The 21,703-nt window shown below is 34.2% G+C and overlaps 1 protein-coding gene across 4 annotated transcripts in view; it reads left to right on the forward strand.

Moving 5' to 3' along the window:
- CTNNA2 (catenin alpha 2) overlaps positions 1-21,703 on the forward strand; it is a 1,325,246-nt gene that overhangs the window by 1,273,435 nt on the left and 30,108 nt on the right. For 2 of the 4 annotated variants that reach the window (XM_056119733.1, XM_056119735.1), the window contains exons 16-18: positions 5,219-5,324; positions 9,835-9,969; positions 20,673-20,816. In XM_056119733.1, coding sequence (XP_055975708.1) covers positions 5,219-5,324; positions 9,835-9,969; positions 20,673-20,816 — 385 coding nt within the window. The remainder of the gene's footprint in view (positions 1-5,218; positions 5,325-9,834; positions 9,970-20,672; positions 20,817-21,703) is intronic. The other 2 variants (XM_056119745.1, XM_056119753.1) reach the window with 1 other exon arrangement.

Raw genomic sequence — 21,703 nt, forward strand, 5'->3', positions numbered from 1 at the left:
GTAATAGGAGCAAGCCTGAGCATTGCCGGGTGTGGCCCCTGACCCAAAAACCTAAACCAAAAGCAAATGAGCCAAATCAGAACACTATGTTTGCTAAATTTAATTATTTATTTATTTTAATGAATCACTGTGAGGTACAGTTATAGATTTACAAACTTTCGTGCTTACATTTTTAGTCATACAATGATCGAGTAGCCATCCTTCCACCAGTGCCCATTCTCCACCACCAGTGTTCCCAGTATCCCTCCCACCACCACCCCCATCCCCCCACACACACCTGCCTCTGTGGCTCTCTCCCTTTGAGTGTTGTGGTTTGCAATACAGACATTAAGTGGTCATCATGTTCGGTCCAAAGTCTACCTTCAGCACACATCTCCCATATGGAGTGGGCCCTCCAAGCATCCTTTACTTGGTGCTCCCTTCTCGATCTGAGCTGCCTTTTCCCCAGCTTGTGAGGCCAGCTTCCAAGCCATAGAGAAATCCTCCTGGTCCTTATCTCTACATTTATGAATTGTTGAAAGACATTTTAGGGTTTTAGTCTCCCATTTTGTTACTTTATATTCCACAAATGAGTGCAGTCCTTCTATGTCTGTCCCTCTCTTTCTGACTCATTTCACTTATATTTGCTAAATAATTTTAATCCAGAATATTTTCTTTCAAAGGTACTAGTTTCTACTCAATAGTTATTACTCGATTGTCAGCAATGGCATTTTACACAGGTTTGTACATAAACAAAAGCAAAGAATTTTGAATGACACTCTCAGAAATCACAAAGAGATCTTTTCTATTTTGCCTTCTTGATGAGTGATCATGTCACTAAATTGTCACTTAAATATGAATATTTGAGCCATGAACGTTTTCTGAAGCATTTCCATGGTGCTCAGATCTATATACTATGTATTCAGAAATTTTTAGATAATTAAAATAATTTTCTTACTTCAACCTCTTGAAGAAAACTTCTTTCAACAATTTATAACTGTTCAGTCTTTTCTATTTGACAGTAGGCTATTTTTTCTTGATAGTTATGCTGCTTCCATTGTGTTTGGGTTTTTCCTTTGAACACACCAAGCAGAACTAGGAACCACTCCTAGTGGTGCTTGGGAGACTATATATTGTGAGGAATGAAACCAAGGGGACCTACAAAAAAGGGAAGTGGGTGGGGGAAGAGGGGAAGGACACCCCAGTCTTTTGAATCATATCTACAGATTTGACAGCTCTCTACTTTCATATTTATATTTTAAAATATACTCATTCCTTTATTGCATTTAGACAGCATTTAAAATAGAGTGCAACATTCATTAGACTATGAAGGAAAGAATTAACTTTCAATATATGATGTGGGGAAAAATGGTTACTGGATTGGAAAATAGCTTGATTCTTATCTCACAAGAAACACTGCAGGTCAATTCAATATTTAAATGAAAAATTAAAATATTGGAATAACATGAAAAATATTTTTATTTAAAACAAAGAAGGAAAATGGGCACTGGTAGAGGGATGGGTACTTGATCATTGTATTACTGAAACCCAAACACAAAAATTTGTAAGTCTATAACTGAGCCTCATGGTGTTTCACTAATTAAAAAAAAGAGAGAGAGAGAGAGCTCTATCAACTGTGAAACAAACAAACAAACAAAAAAATAAAACATAGAAAGAGGGAAGATTTCAAAAGTAACTCTCCTAATATAGCATTGATATTGTCAGAAGCCATTGACACAAAGATGGTTTAAGTTGTAGAAAAATAAAAGCTATAGAGATAGTACTACGATGGTTAAGGGGCTTGCTGGTGACCAGTCCTTCTTCGGTTCATGGTATGGGACAGTCTCTAAGCACCACCAGGAGTTGACAGGTGGACAGTTTTAGGGGCCCACTACACCTCCCATAAGAAAGAAAGAGGAAGGAAAGTGAAAAAGTAAAAGAAATTATACTTTATGATACTAAAAGTATTTCCCTGTGTTATTCTAATTATGTATATTTTATTTAAATAAATTTGCTTGCAGTTTTTGTATCTGGTATGGGATAAGTGTCACTCTGGCGTGTTTTCCCCCCCCACTGATTCGGAATTTCTCATATTTTCAAATCTCCTGCCCAGCAATTTAAATAAATCACTTTATCCTATGTACTCAAGAAAAGATATTTTATAATTTATTTTTTTTTGTTAGGTTAACCTATTAAAATCATCTCAGAATTTTTTTCTATGATTTTTCTTTTTTTCTTGTTGGTTTTGGACTATACCTGTCAGTGCTTAGGGCTTATTTCTGCTCTGTGTTTAGGGATCACTCCCAAAGGTCTCAGGGGACTATAAGTGGTGACAGGAATCAACCTGAGTCAGCTAGATGCAAGTCAAATTCCCGACTCTGTACTATCTCTCCAGCCCCTATTTTTTTCTAGATAACAATAGAAGTATATTTGTTACATTACTTTTGTCTTTTATTAGTAGCTAGTTTTAGACTTATTTTTCAGGGTTTCATTACTTTCTAACTCATTATACCCTCCTTGAAATTTTATTAGTTCCTACTTTCTAAATACTCAAGTAGAAACTCTTGAGTTGCTTGTTATTTTCATTATTTATTGTATATTTATGTACATATAGCCTTCTATAGTCTACATTTTGTAGATAATTATTATTTTAATTACAGTACATGTAGTTAAACATTTTGATTTTCTATGAGATCACTGTTTTAGCTGTTCTTATGAGAATGAAATATGTTGTAAAAATTACACTAAATTATATTTTTGTACACAAGGTCCTTTCAGTGTGCATTACTCTTCTCAGAAGTATAATTTAGGACATATCATTCTTCCTTTTTTGGATCTGTTTCCAAAAACTAAATGAGTATGTAATGATCTCAAATTTTCTATTTAGCTTACTAGTTAAAAAAATATACTCCTATTATCAGTCTATGACTCTTAAAATTTCAATAGAGTCTACACTTTTAAAGCTAAACTCTCAGAAATTTTCTTCTTCTTTTTGACTTTTTTTATCATTATACAATAGTGAGTCTATTAATTTCTAGTGCATCCACGGAATTCTTGCTTCTAACCATTTGTTTTCTGTGAGATAGAAACTTGGACCTCAAGCAAATAAAAATATGTCAATATATATGTTACTAATTAACAGTACATTTTGTTAATTTCAGCTATTGAAAGTTACTTTATAATGTTTCTGCGAAAGCATTTTTCCTGATCCTTAAAAATACTTAAAGCTAACAAACAATCAGGATTGTTAAAAATAAAAATTCAAGAAGTCTTCTGTTCTTTTTAAATGGGTAAATACAGGGCCTAATAGCAAGTATTGTATCAGCAAAATGTAAAAATTATTTTCTAGATTTTAAAAGTTACATAGGCATTGAATAATGAACACATTATTATTAAACATTAATTTTTAAATCTTGGCAGATTTTTCAACACTTTCTTTTTTAATATAAATATTTTTAAATTTTAGATTTGTTTAAAATAAATTTTTCTTCAAAATGAAAGATAGAACAGAAAATAGCATTCTTACTTTGCATAAAACCCACCTGAATTTACTCCCTGGCAACCCATATGGTCCTCTGAGCCCTGCCAGGAGTGATCACTGGGCACATCACTAGAAGTAAACCACGAACACTGCTGGTTATGATCCCCCAAACCAAATTTTAAAATATATACATAAAACAAAAAAATGTAGATGATAATAAACAATGTTTGGGAAATGAAGCTAAAAATGACCTTAGGTAATGAGTGTCTTGAACTCATCTATGTTAGAGAAAATCCCCATGTGAAACATTATGTCATTTAAAATACATAAATAGCATCTGCAATAAAATCAGTGCCTTTTTTTTCTTTGCTTTTGGGTCACACCCAGCTATGCTAAACGGTTACTCCTGGCTCTGCACTCAGGAATTACTCCTGGCGGTGCTCAGGGAACCATATTGTATGCTGGGGATCGAAGCCGGGTTGGCTGCATGTGAGACAAACTCCCTTCCTGCTGTGCTATCCCTGCAGCTCCAAATCAGTGCCTTTGGTGTAAGAGTTAATATTGTCATAACAAAATATCCTTAAGTTTTGAATTTCTCTGTGTGAATGTATGCATTGACATGAACCCAGTATGTTTTACTTTTAACTGCTGCTGTAGAAAAGGCCAGAACGGAAATTAGGAAGGAAACTGAACAAAATTCTTTCCATTTACTTGTATTTTCTGGAGGCATTTTTAAGTCTTCCCTCTTATAAAAAGTTATTATGTAACAATGGCAATCATTGCCCACTCTATATAACCCTACGCATTCTATATAAATCACTCCTGAGTAGATTTTTCTCTACATCTCACCACATTTCTAACTATAGGAATGCAATTTTTGTAACCATAAAAAAATGCATTGATTTTTAGATGCACATAAGGAGACCAGGATAAGTAGCAAAACTAAAAAAAGATATGTGTATTTAATCTATTATCTCATAAAATAAATAGTATCAAATGCATTTCACTTAAACATATATGACGCTACATAATGTCTTCTAACATTTAAACCACATGCAATAATATTTAGCTTACCTAATTGAAAACTTTGTGTGACAGTACTGGTTCAATATTTTGGTAGAATAAAAGTGTCTGCTGTTAAACAGTATTTTTCTGATTTCTTAATTGGTATTGATAAATAGAAGCAAATGAGAATAAGAACAACACATTCATGAAATTCTGGCTGAGTAGATTCCAGTTATGTTGCAAAAGATTACAAATTCTCTTTTACCAAAGTGCCAAGGAGGATTTAAATTACATTAGCATTACTTGTCTTGGTATGAAGCACAATACATATGCATTGACCAAATGTATCTCTCATCTGTATAACCCTAGATGATGGCACTGATGATCTCTGCTTGCTAGAATTATGAAGACTGTGAGGTCTGAAGTGTATAACAGCATCAGGCAAACATAAATTTACGTATAAAATCCCCAGCTTTGGCATTGTTTCCTAATAGATGAATGTTTAAAAATATAGGAACTTAAAAAATAAAGTATGTGTATGCATGTCAAAATAGAGAAATATTTCTCCAAATTAATGTAAGAAGGGTGGATAATTAAAATAGAAATGATTGTGATTGAAAAAAAAAGAGCATTCCTCTAACATGCACAGAGCCAATGCAATTTTAAAAAATGGAGTTCTGGACAAATAATACAGTAGATCTGTCTGTTTCTTGTAATAAAGTGGATTTATAATTGTTTTATTTGTTGTTTCAGAGGCAAAGGACCATTGAAAAATACATCTGATGTCATTAATGCTGCCAAGAAAATTGCCGAAGCAGGTTCTCGAATGGACAAATTAGCCCGTGCTGTGGCTGATCAGGTAACAAAAGAGGAAATAGCAAGCACATGCTGAGTGGAATTGTTAATTAGCACCTGGATTCTGTAATAGAATTTTATGCACCCTATAAAATGCCCCTGAAAAATGAATTGTAGAGATTCACTAAAAATTATTTTAGAGACTGGACTCTACCTCTGTAGAGACCATGACGATAACAAAAGTGTATTAAGTTCTTAAGAGACTCCTTAGACCTGTCTGAAATCTTGAGAAACAGCACCCATAACTCAGAGACAGAACCCCAAAGAATCATGTATTATCCCTGCCACACTCCTTTAAAAAGTCACTGAGAAAAAAAAAAGAAGCAGTCCCACTTGCCTTTTCTTTTAAATACTGTTCTCACTGTAATGATGCTTTTTCAGAGTTCATAATAGTTTGTGCTCATAAGTATTATTAATCTACACAATAAAACTATACATTTCAAAACTATTTTATCTAAATATTAAGATGTCAGGGGTATACAAAATCCTCAGAACACTTTGTAACAATACCTCAGACAAACTGAGATGCACATTAATTGTGTTTCAGAGAAGCTAAGATATGCAATAAGATAGTTTGCTTTAGTATTTGAGTTTTATTTTCCACATACATTTCATTTTATTTGACTTGAATTGGGACCTGTTCTAATAAATATATTTCAGTAACGTTCTGTTCATTGTTAGGCAATAGCGTTTTCCAGATAACTGATAGTTATCCTTTGAAGCAACAGTGTTTTACAGTTTGAACCCCTGAAATAGTTTAAGTAAGACATTAAAAAGGAAAATGTTTTTAACTACCAAATCAGTTTCTGAAATAAAAAATATTATTTAAACTATATGGAGACAATACTAGATGCTTCATTTTTTTTTGGTTTTTTTGTGTGTGGGGGGGGTCATACCAGCAATGCACAGGGGCTACTCCTGGCTCTGCACCTAGGAATTACTCCTGGTGGTGCTCGGGGGGACCATATGGGATGCTGGGAATTGAACCCGGGTCGGTCAAGTGCAAGGCAAATGCCGTACCCGCTCTACTACTTGTGTGGCCCCAAGAGATGCTTCAAATTTGCTTTAAAGTCTACGATAGAGTAAGGTTCTCTAGAGGCAAGGAATGATCAGGCTTGCCTCTTCCTCAATTGGTTTGACCTCTGTGCTTTTTATCTATAATCCTCAATATTAGTTCTTCCTAGAGTATTTGCTATATTCTATACTCAAAATTTAAAATGCCTCAAACCAACATCAAATTAATTTATCTCCCAGAGACTGAAAAGAAAGCCATATCATTAATCTATTAGGATTACACTTAAAAAAAAATCAATGGAGTGTTTCATTGAATTTTCCCCATATATGATGATTTTTCCAAGAAAATATTTTTGCTTATTTTTGAATTTTGAGAACTGGTAAGGATAGTTATTAAATGTAGCTATAATGTGAGAGCCTCCTTCACCCCAGCCCCTAATTTTTGTGTACACAATCATTTATGGACTTGCTAATTTGACGGAAATATCAACATTCAGGTTTCATTTAGTTTTCATCAAAGATTGAACTGCTTTCTACAGATTCAATAGGTGTGAGAAGTTTCTCTGAAGAAAAGATAATGAACTTCCTTGAATATATGTATATGCGCCTGCAAACAATAATAATGCACTAACTAGAAAAGATATCTTCTTTTCTGAAAATTTTGATGAGAGTGGGATTAATGGAGTTGCCAGAAATGTGTGGATGGTTCAGAGAAAAGTTTTAAGAAGGTTTACTTTCAGAGAGAAGGAATAGGTGAAGTTTGAATGACTTTTCTGTGTTACTCTGAATCACAATACTTGAAACTATTTGTTATGTTTAAACTCCTTGAGCTTAATGCTTTTATTGTGATATTTTGATATTTAATTTTTACTCTTATTTCTAACAATTTTGCAACACAAAGAATTCCCTGACAGTTTTGATAACTGGAAAACATCATTTATACTAAAACACAAGTCTCAGGATTCTAGATGAATTTTGAGATTAATTTCCTAAGTATTTAGATTGATACTAGCTAAAATAAATTGACCTGGTTGGAACATATGCGCCAGTGCTCATGCATGGCCTTTATTCCTGGCACACACTCAGGGCTGCTGGCAAGGCTCTGGATCATATGTGTGCCAGGAATTGAGCCCAGGTTGGCTGCATGTAAGGCAATCTCCTTACTCATTGCACCGTTCCTTGGTCCCAATGATGATGACTTTTTGAAATAAACAGATGAAGGCTAAACAAACTCCTTGTAGAGTCATATGTGAAGCAACTTTTAATTTTTGCAGATATCTAAATGGAATGGTTGTTTCTCAAAATTTGTACCTTTTTCCACCTGTGGTATAAAGGTTATTTTACTTTTTTTCTTTTCTTTTTGTTTTGTTTTTGAGGTACAGTCAGCAATGCTCAGGGGTTACTCCTGGTTCTGCCCTCAGAAATTATTCCTGGTATTGCTTGGGGGACCAGATGGGATGCTAGGGATTGAACCTGGGATAACTGCATGCAAGGCAAAAATCCCTACCCACTGTACTATTTATCCAATCACTAAAATTTTTCTTGTTTCATCATGATTTTATGTATGTTTAAATGTTAAGTTTAAATAATAGAATAGAATGAGTATTACCAAGGGGTGGATTGATTGCCTTTACTTTGAAAATATTTTTATGAAGATTTGAGATATGCATGCAACGTGCCCTTTTTTATGGACTGTTACATTTTTAATTACTGTTCCATGGAGATAGAACTTCTAGTTTAATTTGCTGCAAGGTATTTGTATCAAAAGCATTGTCAGCTCTCTGGGGAGATATCATTTTAAAGTTAATTTCTTTCAGAGTATGAGTCTCTGGAGTAGGATAAATATTACAATATTAAGTACTTGCAGAAAGCTAAAAACATTCTCTGTGGGATTCTTTCTTGATAAATGCAATTAATGAAAATAAAAACCACAGTAGTGTTATATATAAAAGAGACCCTGTCGTCAACTATTCCATAAATGGTTATGTCAAAACCACTTGTTTCACAATATTTATGAAAAAAATCCCCTTGAATTTGAAGGAAATTTTCACTGTATTAGAAATGTCTCTCTCATATACTTGTTCTAAAGATACTTGAGTTTTAACCGGTGATACTTATTTCTTATAGGTTTACATAGACAAACTGATAATTATCTGTCCTTTATAAATGTGAAATTGTGCCAGAACACTGGGATAGCATAGAGAAGCTTGAGTTGAAGTTTTGTTTGCAATAGAAATGTATTTCAATTACAAGGTAGCAAGTGTCATTGATATCTCAGGAATGTTTTAGGTTGTCCTATCACTGCCATGGAAGGCTGTTCACTCAGGAATCACTCCTGCTGGTGCTCAGGGTATCATATGGGATGCTGGGAATTGAACCCCAGATCACCGCGTGCAAGTCAAATGCCCTACCCACTGTACTATCACTCCACCCCCACTGCTGCTACTCTTAAAAGCTCATTTTCAATGGTTTCAAATTTATTCTATTTTAATTTTTTCTCATATTTAGTGCTCTTTTTAGAGGCTAATTGAAAGGAAATTCATATATTGCTAATTCATTTGTAAATATAAAAACTTAAAATGTAATATATTTTTGGACTGATACATATATTAGAAACTCAAACAAAACACAATGTTTTTTTTTATTCAAACTAACTGCATTAAAGCTATAATATGTTACGGTAGATTGTTGTACAGAAATTTCCAATTGATATCTAATAATTTGGTACCTCTTATTCAAGTTGCTATTAACATGAGTTCAGTTGGCCATTAGGGAAAATTTTTGTAGAATATTAATTTTTTTAACAACTTAGATGACAACTGTTAAAAATACTGTGAACGTTCAATAAATGGTTATGTCAAAACCACTTGTTTCACAATATTTATAAAAAAAATCCCCTTGAATATGAAGGAAATTTTCACTGTATTAGAAATGTCTCTCTCATATACTTGCTCTAAAGATACTTGAGTTTTAACCGGAGATACTTATTTCTTATAGGTTTACATTGACAAATTGATAATTGTCAACATGTACAAATTATGTACAAACATGTACCAAATGTGAACATGTACAAATTAGCCCAAAAGTCTTCACTATTCAACATTGCTACAATATTTTTATCAAAATAGTGCTAATCATTCTAAACCTTCTACTGTGTGCCTTCCTTCTTAAAATATACTATAAAAAATTTATGTCAAGGGCCATAGAAATAGTACAGTGGGTAGAACACTTGCAATGCACATGGTGGAGCAGAGTTCAATCGTTGGCATCCCACATGTTGTCTGGCTCACTATGTATGATTCCTGAGTGCAGAGCCAGGAGAAACCCCTGTCTGAGCACTGCGGGGTGTGGCTCAAGGACCCAAAATAATTTTGTGTTAAATGGATGTAATTGAGATATATGACATTGAAAATGTTTTTCTTTTCTCACAACTTTGTATAGCAAGTATTAGAAACTGAAGACCGCTTTCTAATTGATGTCATTTTTAAAATGTCTTATAGTGTCCTGATTCAGCATGTAAGCAGGATTTATTAGCTTACCTTCAACGAATTGCCTTGTATTGCCATCAACTTAATATCTGCAGCAAGGTGAAGGCAGAAGTACAGAATCTGGGAGGAGAACTCATTGTGTCAGGGGTAAGCTGGGACTTGGATTTCACAATTAAAGTTTTCACTGTTGTACTTTCAAGGCAAGCATTCTTGGCAACAGTACTGATAAAAGCACCAAGCTAGTGATTCATAGGGAGTTTTCTTTTTATAAGTAAATGTTACCACCATTATTCTAGACCTTACAATAACTCACAAAGAACAATTTGATTTTCCAATTACCCTGTGTTTATACTAGCCTTGTAAAATCTCCATTCTTCACAAGAAAACTAATTTCATAGTCTGGAAACTCATTGCCAAGCTGTGACTATTATAATTATTTTGGGCTTTTGTATATTTACTCATTGCGAATCTCCTTCCCTTTGTTAGTCCTAGTAATTTTCATTTTCTGTTCAGGAGCCAGCCTCTCTATATGTGGATTATGTTCACATGCTAGAGATGGTGAAAACAATAGGAATTCATTCATCAGGTTCCAATGCATACTAGGTTATCAGTAACCCTTGAAACTCAGACAATGTTCAAATTTAATACAGATTGATGTGCTGTTGCCAAAACTAACATAGCTGTCAGACACTAACAATTTTAATGTATGCCATGCCCAATCACTTCAGTATTCCCTTCTCATAAAACTACGAATTTCTGGCTCATTTTCATCAAATGTAAAGAAATACATTCAATGAATATTTAGAATTGTCAATTTCTTGGCAAGATTTCCAACTGTATGTGTTGAGGTTCTTCACCTTTGCTTCTTTTCCTACCTCAGTCTGCTTCTTTCAACACAAGATACCATTTATCGTTAAGTATTTGCAAATTCTAAAGTGTGGCTCTGCCACCTTTAGTTCTTTTCCCAGTCAACCAGAATGCTATCATTTAAAATGTGGCATTGGCAGGAATATAATATTGTCATCATAGTAATATGTGTGTGAAAATCAGACTGGTCATTATGCTCAATCCTTCCTTCGAGTCATTTTTTAAAAATTCTGGAGTTTATTTGGTAAAAATTTATGCAGAAATCATTCTTGAACCCACAGATTTCAGTTCTGATACTATTTGGCTTACAGAATTCCTAGCTGGGAAAAGAGCTGATCTGGCTTGCATGGAAACACCATCTGGAAAGCCCATTCCATGCAGTTCCACCTGAAGCCTAGTAAATTGGCTACTCATGCCTCTTCCCAAAGCAGCCACCTCTTTGCATTTCCAAAACAATCCTGCTTCAACATTCTTCAGCAACCAAGAGCAGTCTGTCTTGCAATGTGTCCTTTCTGCCAAGTCGGTAATTCTCTGCCAAGAAGCGATCAAAACATTGCAACTCCTTTGCTTCCTTTCTTATCTTCAGCCTCAATGGTATAGTTCTCCATACCATTCAGCTTTCATGTTCATCTGTATATAGTACCTGTGGAACCAAGTGCTTGCTGTTTAGCTTGCCCTGTGTGCTTTCATGTTACTTTCTAAGTCTTATTATTTACATGGATGCGCAAAGCATCTTCTGTGGATCTCCAATTCCACAGCCTCACCTGGGTGGTATTTTATTGGCAGAGATGCTCTTCATCATCCTCTCAGTACCCATTGTTTGTCACTGCTTCCATTGTCTTTGCTTCATTTAGATGTAGCCCGAATCATCACTGGCTTTTATCACTTGCATTGTTGGCATTTGTTGTGGTGTTTGTGATTGAAAACACCATCAAGAAGCCTGTCTTTGAGTCTTGCTGGCAGAGTTCATAAATCCTTGCATGGGAGAAGGCTTGTTTTAGAGGAATGTTTACCACTTTATAATAATCCGGAGTCAAATGCATTATAAAGGTTTGCTATTTATTGCTCAGTTACGGATTTGTTCTTGGCCTCCTCATGATTCTGTCCAAGCTTGATTGCTACTTTGTATCATTTCTGCATCTATAGTTTGTTGTCTTTGCCACTTCTGCCTCCATCTTATTCTTCATCTTCCTTCACTTATGATGAATGAAAAAAAAATAAAAGTTTGTTTTTCAAAATAGTCACAAATGACTTCCTTCAAAGTTCTGAAAGAGTCACGAATGTGAGACCCCATCCACACAAACTTTTCAATGATTTTGCCAAGAAAGTGCACCCATACATTAGGCTCCCTTTATTGCAATGAAAAAGTGGGTATATTTCAAGAAGCTGCAACTCTAGTTCAGTTATTCTGCTTAGTAACTAGTATTCTGGTTACTCTGCTGCAATAAAAAATTTTCTTCCTTTTCTCCTATGTGTTTATTATACATGGGGGATTTAAAGTTGAGGCTTATTCTCCAATATTTTGGGAAGTTCTAGAAAGTCAATTGTTCGAAGTTCAATTTTCTAGTCATATGGAAAGATTTTAATAATTTCCATTTTTCAAAGAAAAAACTTTGGATTTCAAAACTGAGAGTCATGTTTTTAATCTTATGCTGGCATGGAAATATATGTGAAACACAATATACATGTTCTCAATGCATGCCATGCTTATGTATGGTCATGAGATTGCTTGTGTAGAAACTGGAAAAGATCTTTTCTGTTGAACAGCTTTTGTCTTTAACAGTGAAACAGAAAAATGCAACATATAACTGAGTACAGCAGTGCAAAAATTCTTGATGGGGAAGTCATGATAAAACAGTCCAAGATATCTGACTGCAAATGCATTTTGACACACTTGCTGTCTAAGAGCACCATAAGTTTTCTGGCAGACAATTCATTTTTTAAAGTCATTGGATTAAGCCTTTTCCCAAAGCCAAAAGGTGTCATTCTTATTAAATTATCAAGAGTATATGAGCATGTGATTCAGTTCAGCACAATCTGGATATTGAGGGAATAAGGAGAAAAAGAAGAAACTAAAAATTGAACAGGGTGATAGAAATGTTAAAGTGGAAGTAGAAGAAGCAGAAGCCAAGAAGTTAAAAGGCCAATAGCGTATCAGCTGACTTAGAGGGTTATTATAGTGTTTAACCTCTTCAAATCACTTCATATGATTTGTCTTGGAAAAAAAAACTATTGAAAAACTAAAGAATAAAGAAAGGAAAGAAGGGTACAAAGAAAAAGGCACGGGAGCAGAGAACAATAAAAAGAGATAAACTATATCACATCATAAGCAAATTTAGTGCATATGATATCCTTTCAACCTGACATCATTCTCCTGGAAGAACAATGGATAAAAACTGAGCTAAAGTTTTTCAAAGTATATAATCATATTTTCAATATAAATGAACTCCAATGCCATATAAGTAAATTATCTTTATATGTGCATGTCATATTTTAAATTAATTTTCACTTACTTAGGGTCAGAGTTTATCATGTGTAAATATAGATATATAAATGAATTCAAAAATATAAAAACTATTCTGTAAGCTTTGTTTAGTTACTCAAAGACTCATACCTGAGATAATAATTTTAATGATACTGAAAATAATATGGAATTTTAGTATGAAGAATGCTGAACATTAAGCATTTTGATCAAATAATTTCACTTTTTAAAAAACTGTTCAAATACAACAGGAGTCACAGTATAACAATTAAGTCAGTAAATAACTCTTCTCAGGATAGGAACTTGAGATGGAGGAGCTTTGATATAACTTTTAGCTACCTCCACATGAAACAAGTTTTAATAGACTTCCTTGCATGTCATCTTTCATATGAAAATAACAAGGGAACAGTTTGAAAGTAAGAAAAATTAGTTACTTAAGTCCTCAGGTTAATCAACTAAATCTCTATTTTTGAGGGATGAGTAATCTACCATCCGTAGCCAAAAATTGAATTAGTGGTTGGTAATTGACATATATGATTCAGCACAGTTTAGTGGAAGTTATGTGGGATTTTATTGTACAACTGCTTATATACAAATATATGTACATACATATGCATATTGCATATACTCATATGTATATGTATGTATATATACGTGTATATATATATAAAGACCTATAGTTTTCTGAGAGAATTATAACTTGACAAGTGTATTTTCTCTATTTAAAGAGAAGAGAGTTACTATTTCATAATGCTAGATCAAAGTCACTGAATAAAACATTGTACCTAGTTTTGTGCACTTTTTGTAATCTCCTGAGTTTATCTATGATAAATCCTGGGTTATCTCCACTGATCAAAGTGTAGTATTAATGGGGAAATATAAATTGCTATCTATTTAATTTTGAGTTTGGAAAGCCTTTCTTACTTCATCTGAACAAGGAGGTTTGTGTTAAGGCAATTCACAACAGCTTTAGGGAATTTTTCTAGAACTTTGAAAAATAGATTTAAGAAGGTCAGTTTAGATTTACATAACTGAAGTCAGAGGAATTTGCCTGATCTACGTAAAGTAAAAGGATTTTGATTGGAGAGAATTAAGGCAAACCAGATTATAAACCTTGATGGAAAGTATAAGGAAAATAGTTTTGTAATAATAATAAAATTAAATAAGTACCATTGAGAAAAATGGCAGTAAGTCTTTGCACATTCATTGTTAGTAAGATGGGTTGATGCATGATTGTCTCTCACTCCAAATCTACCTCTTCTAATCTGTCATGATAGCAAAACTATAACTTATAAATTCTGATTTCTGCATCAGCTTTCTTTACATTTATATAAGTACTACATGGTTATTGATTTTTGACATCTAAATTATGCAAACTTTCTGAAAGAAATAACCCTTAAAGTGGGTTTTCAGTGCAAATTTATTCTCCTAGTATAATAAAAATGACATTTAAGCAACTCAAAGCTATTATTTTTGCAAGAAATGGAAAATTAATATTTTTTCCAGAACAAAATCTCCTTGGGTGTTAGGTATTATAGGAAGCTTTGCATATGTCAGATGACACCTATATATGCTGTGTCCCTGAATGCAAATAGCTTTGTGCAAAGTAGGCTGATACTGTGCTGCGACTCTTTACTTACAAATACTATTACAGTCATCCTAACTCATCAATATGATCAATTCTGTTCACTGAAAAATTAATGATTCACTGATAAAATGAAACCAGTCAGTTATTATAATAAATTGTTTTTGTGTAGATTATATTTCAGTGCTTTCACTCAACATCAGAAAACAAAGACTTGCGATGAAGCTACAAGTTGAATTAAATCAGTAACTATTCTTTTCTGGCAACACAAATTGGTCTCGCTTGGTACTACTGAGTGGATAATTATATTTGATTTTCTCACCTGAACTTGTGGGCTGAGTGTCATTTTTGTGGAAAGTATTATTGCATGTAAGAGCAGATGGAGTAATGAATTTAAGAAGAGTGTCTGCCTCAGAAATGTCAGTTATGTGATCTGTCAATCAGTGAACTTTGAGTCTCAGAAGTTTAGATTTTTGAAAGCCTCTAATTTAAAAAGAGAAATATTATTTACTTATTTCCAATTGGGGGCCACAGTTGATAGTGGTCAGGGCTTACTCCTGACGTGGCTTGGGGGACCATAAACTGTTTGGGCTGTCAAATCGAGCACTGCTGCATGCAAGACAAAACCCCTGCCCACTGTACTGTCTTTGTATGCCCTTTTACTTCAGATTTGGGGGCACACTCAGTTGTGATCAGGGCTTCTTTTGACTTGTTGCTAAGTTATAGATCACTGTTGGTGATGCTCAGGGGTTAGCACTGCATGCAAGGCACGTAACTGCCTTACTCTTCATAATGCTTCTCTGCCCCTGTATTTTATTTATTTTTAACGCTTTTATTTATTTTTTGCTTTTTGGGGTCACACCCGGTGATGCACAAGGGTTAATTGTGGCTCATACACTCAGGAATTATTCCTAGCAGTGCTTAGGGGACCATAGGAGATGCTGGCAATAAACCCAGGTCGGCTGCATGCAAGGCAAATGCCCTAACCACTCTGCTATTGCTCCAGCCTCTATTTTAAAGTTTTTACAGAGTTGCAAACTTTTGTGATTGCATTTCAGTCACACCCACCCCTCCACCAGAGCCCATTCTCTACCAGGAATGTTCCCAGTATCCCTCCCCCCACCTCCCATCCCATCTCTTCCCCTGCCTCTGTGGCAGGCACATTCCCTTTTACTCTCTCTTCTTTTGGGTGTCATGGTTTGCAATACAGTTCTAAGTGGCTGTGTGTTCAGTCCAGAGGCTACTTTCAGCACACATCTCCCATCCCAAGCAAGCCCTCCAAGCATCCTTTACTTGGTGGTCCCTTCTCCGTCCCCGCTGCCTTTCCCCCAAGCATGTGAGGCTGTCTGCCCAGATATTTTAACATATGAGTAATTACTGCCTTACATTTAAGTTATTGTTACTGTTATTATTTTGGTCATGGGGAAGTAACTAGTGTTACTCAGGTTTTATTCCTGGCTGTGTCTTGAAGGAACCATACGGAGTGCCAAGGATCAATTGCCCAATGTAAGAGTATTGCCCTACCCACTGTACTATCTATCTATTTCCCTAGATTAATTCTTTAGTAAAATGTTGAGAAACCTGATGAGGGGTAATCATTGCATATGTCTTTTGATATCTGTGAAAAACATAGGTAGGCCTATTTATGAAGTATTAGATTATAGAATTTTGCTGTGAGACAGTGTATATATGTGATAACTGATTTTTATAAGATGATCTTTATTGATACATTTTAAATAATTGTAATAGTACCTTAGAACTCCTCATTTTAATCTATTTTTGGGTTATGTAAGAATAGGCCCAGATGTTCCCTTCAATTAAACCCAATAGCCATGGGAAGCCAAACTGTTGAGTGAGTAACTTTATTTAGAAACAACATCTATAATTCAGTTCTGCTTTCTGGTTTTCCTGGATACACTTGAATTAATTAGATCTAGTCAAGAAACACATTATGTTGAATTGGTTACCTGAATGAATTGTGATTTTTTTTTTCTTGTTCGTACTTGGACATATCCCAAGAATTCCAAGACTGAAGGAAGTTGAAGAAAAAGTGAAAATGTGAACAAGTAGATTATTAAAATACACGTTTACAGAAATATTAAAATATCTGTACATTTTATTATTGATTTTGCACAATTTCATATTTCCTCACATAACCCAAAGTGCAATTCAATACATAAAGAAACCCCAAAGAAAAACTGACAGAATTTTGAATTCAGTGATAAGTACCGTGTGTTTCAGATTTTCAGTGAAGCAATGAACAGAGCTTCAAAGAGTTTCATTTACTTGTTCACATAAAATTGTTTTCTAATTCATCGAATCCAACATTTCTATTGTGTTCCAACTATGTAAAAGACACGGTGCTAAATACTGGTTGGATGAGGGCATTCAAAGTTCTTTGTGCCTAATAGAAAGTGACTGCCATGAAAGGGATAATTTTTCTGTCCATTGTGCTTTTATTGTAGTGGTCTATTGTATCTTTTTTCCCATTTGTTTTTTTAGTTTACTGTTTAGCTTTCCCAGCTAGAATAGCAGTGTGTTATTGGCTATCTCTGTACATTCAGTGTTTTTTTTGTGATTTACTACATTCTAGAAATAAAAATGTGTGTTTAACTTACTATCATCTACATTGTCCCTACAGATTTTGTCAAATGCTTTCTCCAGCCTAATTTAAATGATTTATAAAATAGCTTTTGATCATAGCTGTTAGACAAGATATATGTGCCACATTATTTCTCATGTGTCTTACAAATAGGAAACTTCTGGATGGACAATGTGGAATTTTCTTAGTTCTGATTTCTTTTATTGCTTATGCATTGTCTTACTCTATCTCGAATAGCCACTTTCCTTTTGGGAAATAACTATATTTCAAATATTTTTTCCTATCCTACTTTCCTAAAACATGCTTTTGCCTTCTCAAACTTTTATCTTGGCTTTTCATCATCAATACTATATCTTTATTCCTTTTGTCTAAATACTTTTACCTTTTAGCTATCTTGCTGATAATTAAATTGATTGAAACTCTGTCTAGATGTTCTGTCAAATCTGCACAACCTGCTTCTTGACCTCTTTCATCTGTTTGCTTTTGCAAATCTGTTTTGAAACTAATAATATCCTGGAGAAGTTCCAGTCAAGTCTCATATCTTAAGAATCATACTCTTTTCAGTCCAACATTCACATTAATGTGAAGTTCTATCATAAGTCAAACTCAAAATAGGATCTTTTTATCAAGGAATTCCTGATTCGAATCTGTTGCTATCTAAATTAATTGTACCACCTCTTGCTGAGGCATTTCTTCAATAATAATATTTGGTCAAATATCTTGCCAATGCTTCATCATCTGTTTTATGACGACCTACTTTGGAAATATATCCACAGTTTTTTTCTTTTGGAACGTAGAAATACTTCCAAATGACTTGTTGATCAATCCAGTTTTAAGAAGTTCATTTTTCAAAATAATTTTAGTAAGGAAACAAAAAAAATGAAACCAGCCTAGTATCTACTTGATCTGACTGATATAATTATGATTTAAATATTGGGGTTTCAACATCTTAAAATCACTTCATACTTTGTCTTCATAAGATAATGCATTCATTATTTGTGGCATCATGGAAGTATGCATCAGATTCATTATTTCAGCAAGACAGTTTTTGTGAAGGTTGTCAGGAGACAGAATACTAGATCCTAAGAGGATTTAGAAATGATCTGATGTTGGCTATTGCATTACTTGTCAAAGAAAGTTTTAACTAATATAACTAAAGACATTATCACAATCAATCCTACTAAGTTCTCCTAAAATAATCAGCACAGTTCGCCACTCTGCATCCTTTTTGATGCAGCCTAGTTTTGCATTGGGTTCCTGAAGCATGCTCCATTTCTAAATAAACAATAGAAAATAAGAAATACCTTAGATTAATTATAAGCTGAATCCAATTTGTTGTATATCATTATTTAGCAAGTGTTTATCATCCCTTTATTCTGATCCAATACTTTTGACAGAAGGCACCATTGTCAATCAGTAAAAATCTTCATATGTTCATCAGAAGAATGGACAATCTATTTTAATCTTAAAATCGCTAAGATTTTTCATGAGAGGTGTGATGACCCAAATAAGCTTCTAATACATAGTAATCATTTCAAAACTAGAAATTCTGACAAATGAAGAATATATTCCCTACAATGAAAATGTCAGGGACTAACTGGGATTTATTACATCACAAAAAAGCAAGAATAAGCCAACCAGTGAATGATACAATATGTAAATATTGAACAAATTTAGACTGCCTCTCACCATTAAGTGTGAAATTTCACGCAATTAAAATTATTCAATGTGGAAATAGAATAACATATCAAGCATATGGAAAACAAAAAAAATAGGAAAAACAGAAATTTTCTTAAATGTCAGATATTTTTCTGTTGTCTCTAACACTGTGTCTCTGTGGTAACAGTAATTGAACTCATGGTCATACATGTGAGTCACAACTTACATTTTTAGTCTTTAATCATTGTTTTGGAATTATAGAAGGAAGTGTTGTGCCAAATCTAGATTCTTTAAAAAAATCAGTGGTCTTTTTATATCAAAATGCTACCGAATCTTCCAATTTTGCTTAATTTTGAAACGTGATCAATAAACTTAAACATTTAATGAATTAGGATCATTAAGATTAGAAATAATTTATTGGTTTAAGGCAAAGAATATCCCAACTAAGAATTTTATTTATTTCCAAACAGAGCAAGCTTTACTTCTTTATAATGCTGTGATTGTCATGATGTTCTTGCAAGCTTGGAAGTTAGAATAGTTAACTGTGAACAAAGAGATGGTGTCACTTTTTATGTGGTCCATTGGGTAGAGTAATATTTGGCTACCATATGGATTCAGGACATCTGCTCTCATTATCACTCTTCCTTTTGTCTTGCCTTAATATATATATATAAACTTTTAGTTAGTAATTTTAATCTACAATTTCATTTAAAAGAAAAATTGGTTCTATACTACTTTCCTGATTTCTCAAAGTAACTAGACGAAGAGTTAAACAAAGTTATAATGCTATGACTATAAAACAATCACACCTAACAAAAAGGTTGAGTAAGGTAGCATTGCTGAGCCACTAAAGGTCAATTGTGACTTGGAAGGCAACCTTTTGATTGTAGAAATCTTACCACTTGATTTTACTTCAATTTTAAATACAGACTCTAACAACCCTCATATACATTGTGTGTGTATATATATACATATATTGGTATACACACAGAAAAACAGCCAATATCCTCAGTAGCTTATTATGTAGAAGATACAATTTAGATACACATAATATATAAATAGGCATAAGAGGTATATCTTTTTAACTGTCTGTCACACAACCCACCCCTTGAATGCACAATGGAAGAAGAGCAGTTCTAGAAACAATGAATGCACTAATATTCTTCAGTAATCCCACTGCAAGAGGTAAGTATCCCTTTAGTACCATGTATTGGTCAGATGTGCAGAGGGTTTGATGATGGTCACACAGCAGGGCCATGGAACTTTCAAAAAAGGCATCTGAGATCCCACATACTATACTGTTCCAGGCTATAAGAGCTGCGCCCTTGCTTTCTCTCTTGGTGATCTACAATGCTTTAAATATCAGACTCATCCCCTTATGACATTTGCTGCAATTGTCCCCTACAATGCTTGGCAAGTTTTCATCCTCCTTTCTCCCAGATGGTCCATTTATCCAGTTCAAGAGAACCAATGAGGAATCAAATGGCCAAGCTGCTTAATATCACGGAGGCCTACTCATTATCTCTTTCAACACCATATTCTTTCGATGCCTCTTTCTCCCGATTGCCCCTTCCCAGTAGGGTACGTTTTTTTTTTTTATTTTTTTCTCTTGCTCTCTCTCTCACTCTCTCTTTTCTGTATCTCTCGGAAATCAGACAGGAGTTCAGAGCACTTTCACTACCTTTTATGAGGTAGATTGTGATGTCATAGATGGGGGCAGGGCTAGTCAACTTTCTACCCACCTCCCAACCTGTGCTGAGGGAGCTCCGCTCGGGAGTGGAAGCAGTGATTCCTCCATGGTGAGTAACTTTGCTTTCTAATCTAATCTGTCTCATTGTAAAGATTAATTCTGAAAGCAGGGGGTGGGGGAGGGATGGGGTTTCAAGGAAGTAAAGATATAGCTACTGAACTCATCTTTATTGTTATTAACCAAGTTGAGCAAAGCACCCAGTTTGCTCCTCTTTAATGACAGTTCCACAAGAGAAATAACACTCTTCATGCATTATCCAAACTTGCTAAGTGAAAGTGGTGTTTTAATTTCTTTATTTCTCAGTCTTTCTTCCCATTGGGACTGAAAGTCATTGCAAATGTGGAATGAATCCATTCTGTCATCCTTTGGTGGGCTTCTCTAGGAAAGGCTAGTTAGGAGAATATTTGGATTCTTCTTCAAATGATTTCAAGATCACAGAATACATTTTATTGATGTTTGCTCCAGAATCAGTCTGCTTTTCCAAAGCTATGGGACAAAACTAAAGAAACAGATACATCAGCATGAACAACGACTTGGTTTTGATGTAAACAAATACAATCTTGATAATGCAAATACTAAATTATTTATTTTAAATACATTTCAAGGAGTAATGACCAAATTTTCTGTGTGTGTGTGTGTGTTGCATGTCATAACACTGTTTTTTAGAATTTCTTATAGTAGTTCAGAGCTGTGAAAAACTGCTGTTCTGTTTCATTTGGGTTTCTATTATTACTGATTAATTCTTTTATGTGCCTTAGTATTTAGAAGGAAAAGATCAACTGGAATGAGCATTTCTCCCCCACTCTTCTTGTTCTTTCCTGGGTACCTATTAAAACTGTCAAGATGTGAGCTTTTATATAAAAGGGCAGAGGAAGTTCATGGAGGTGGTTAAATCTTTAACAGATGCTAAGGCATCAGGATGGGTGTTTTTAAAGG

The sequence above is a fragment of the Sorex fumeus genome, unplaced genomic scaffold (genome assembly GCF_029834395.1).
Source record: "Sorex fumeus unplaced genomic scaffold, SorFum_2.1 ptg000003l, whole genome shotgun sequence".
NCBI classification, from domain to species: Eukaryota; Metazoa; Chordata; class Mammalia; order Eulipotyphla; family Soricidae; genus Sorex; species Sorex fumeus.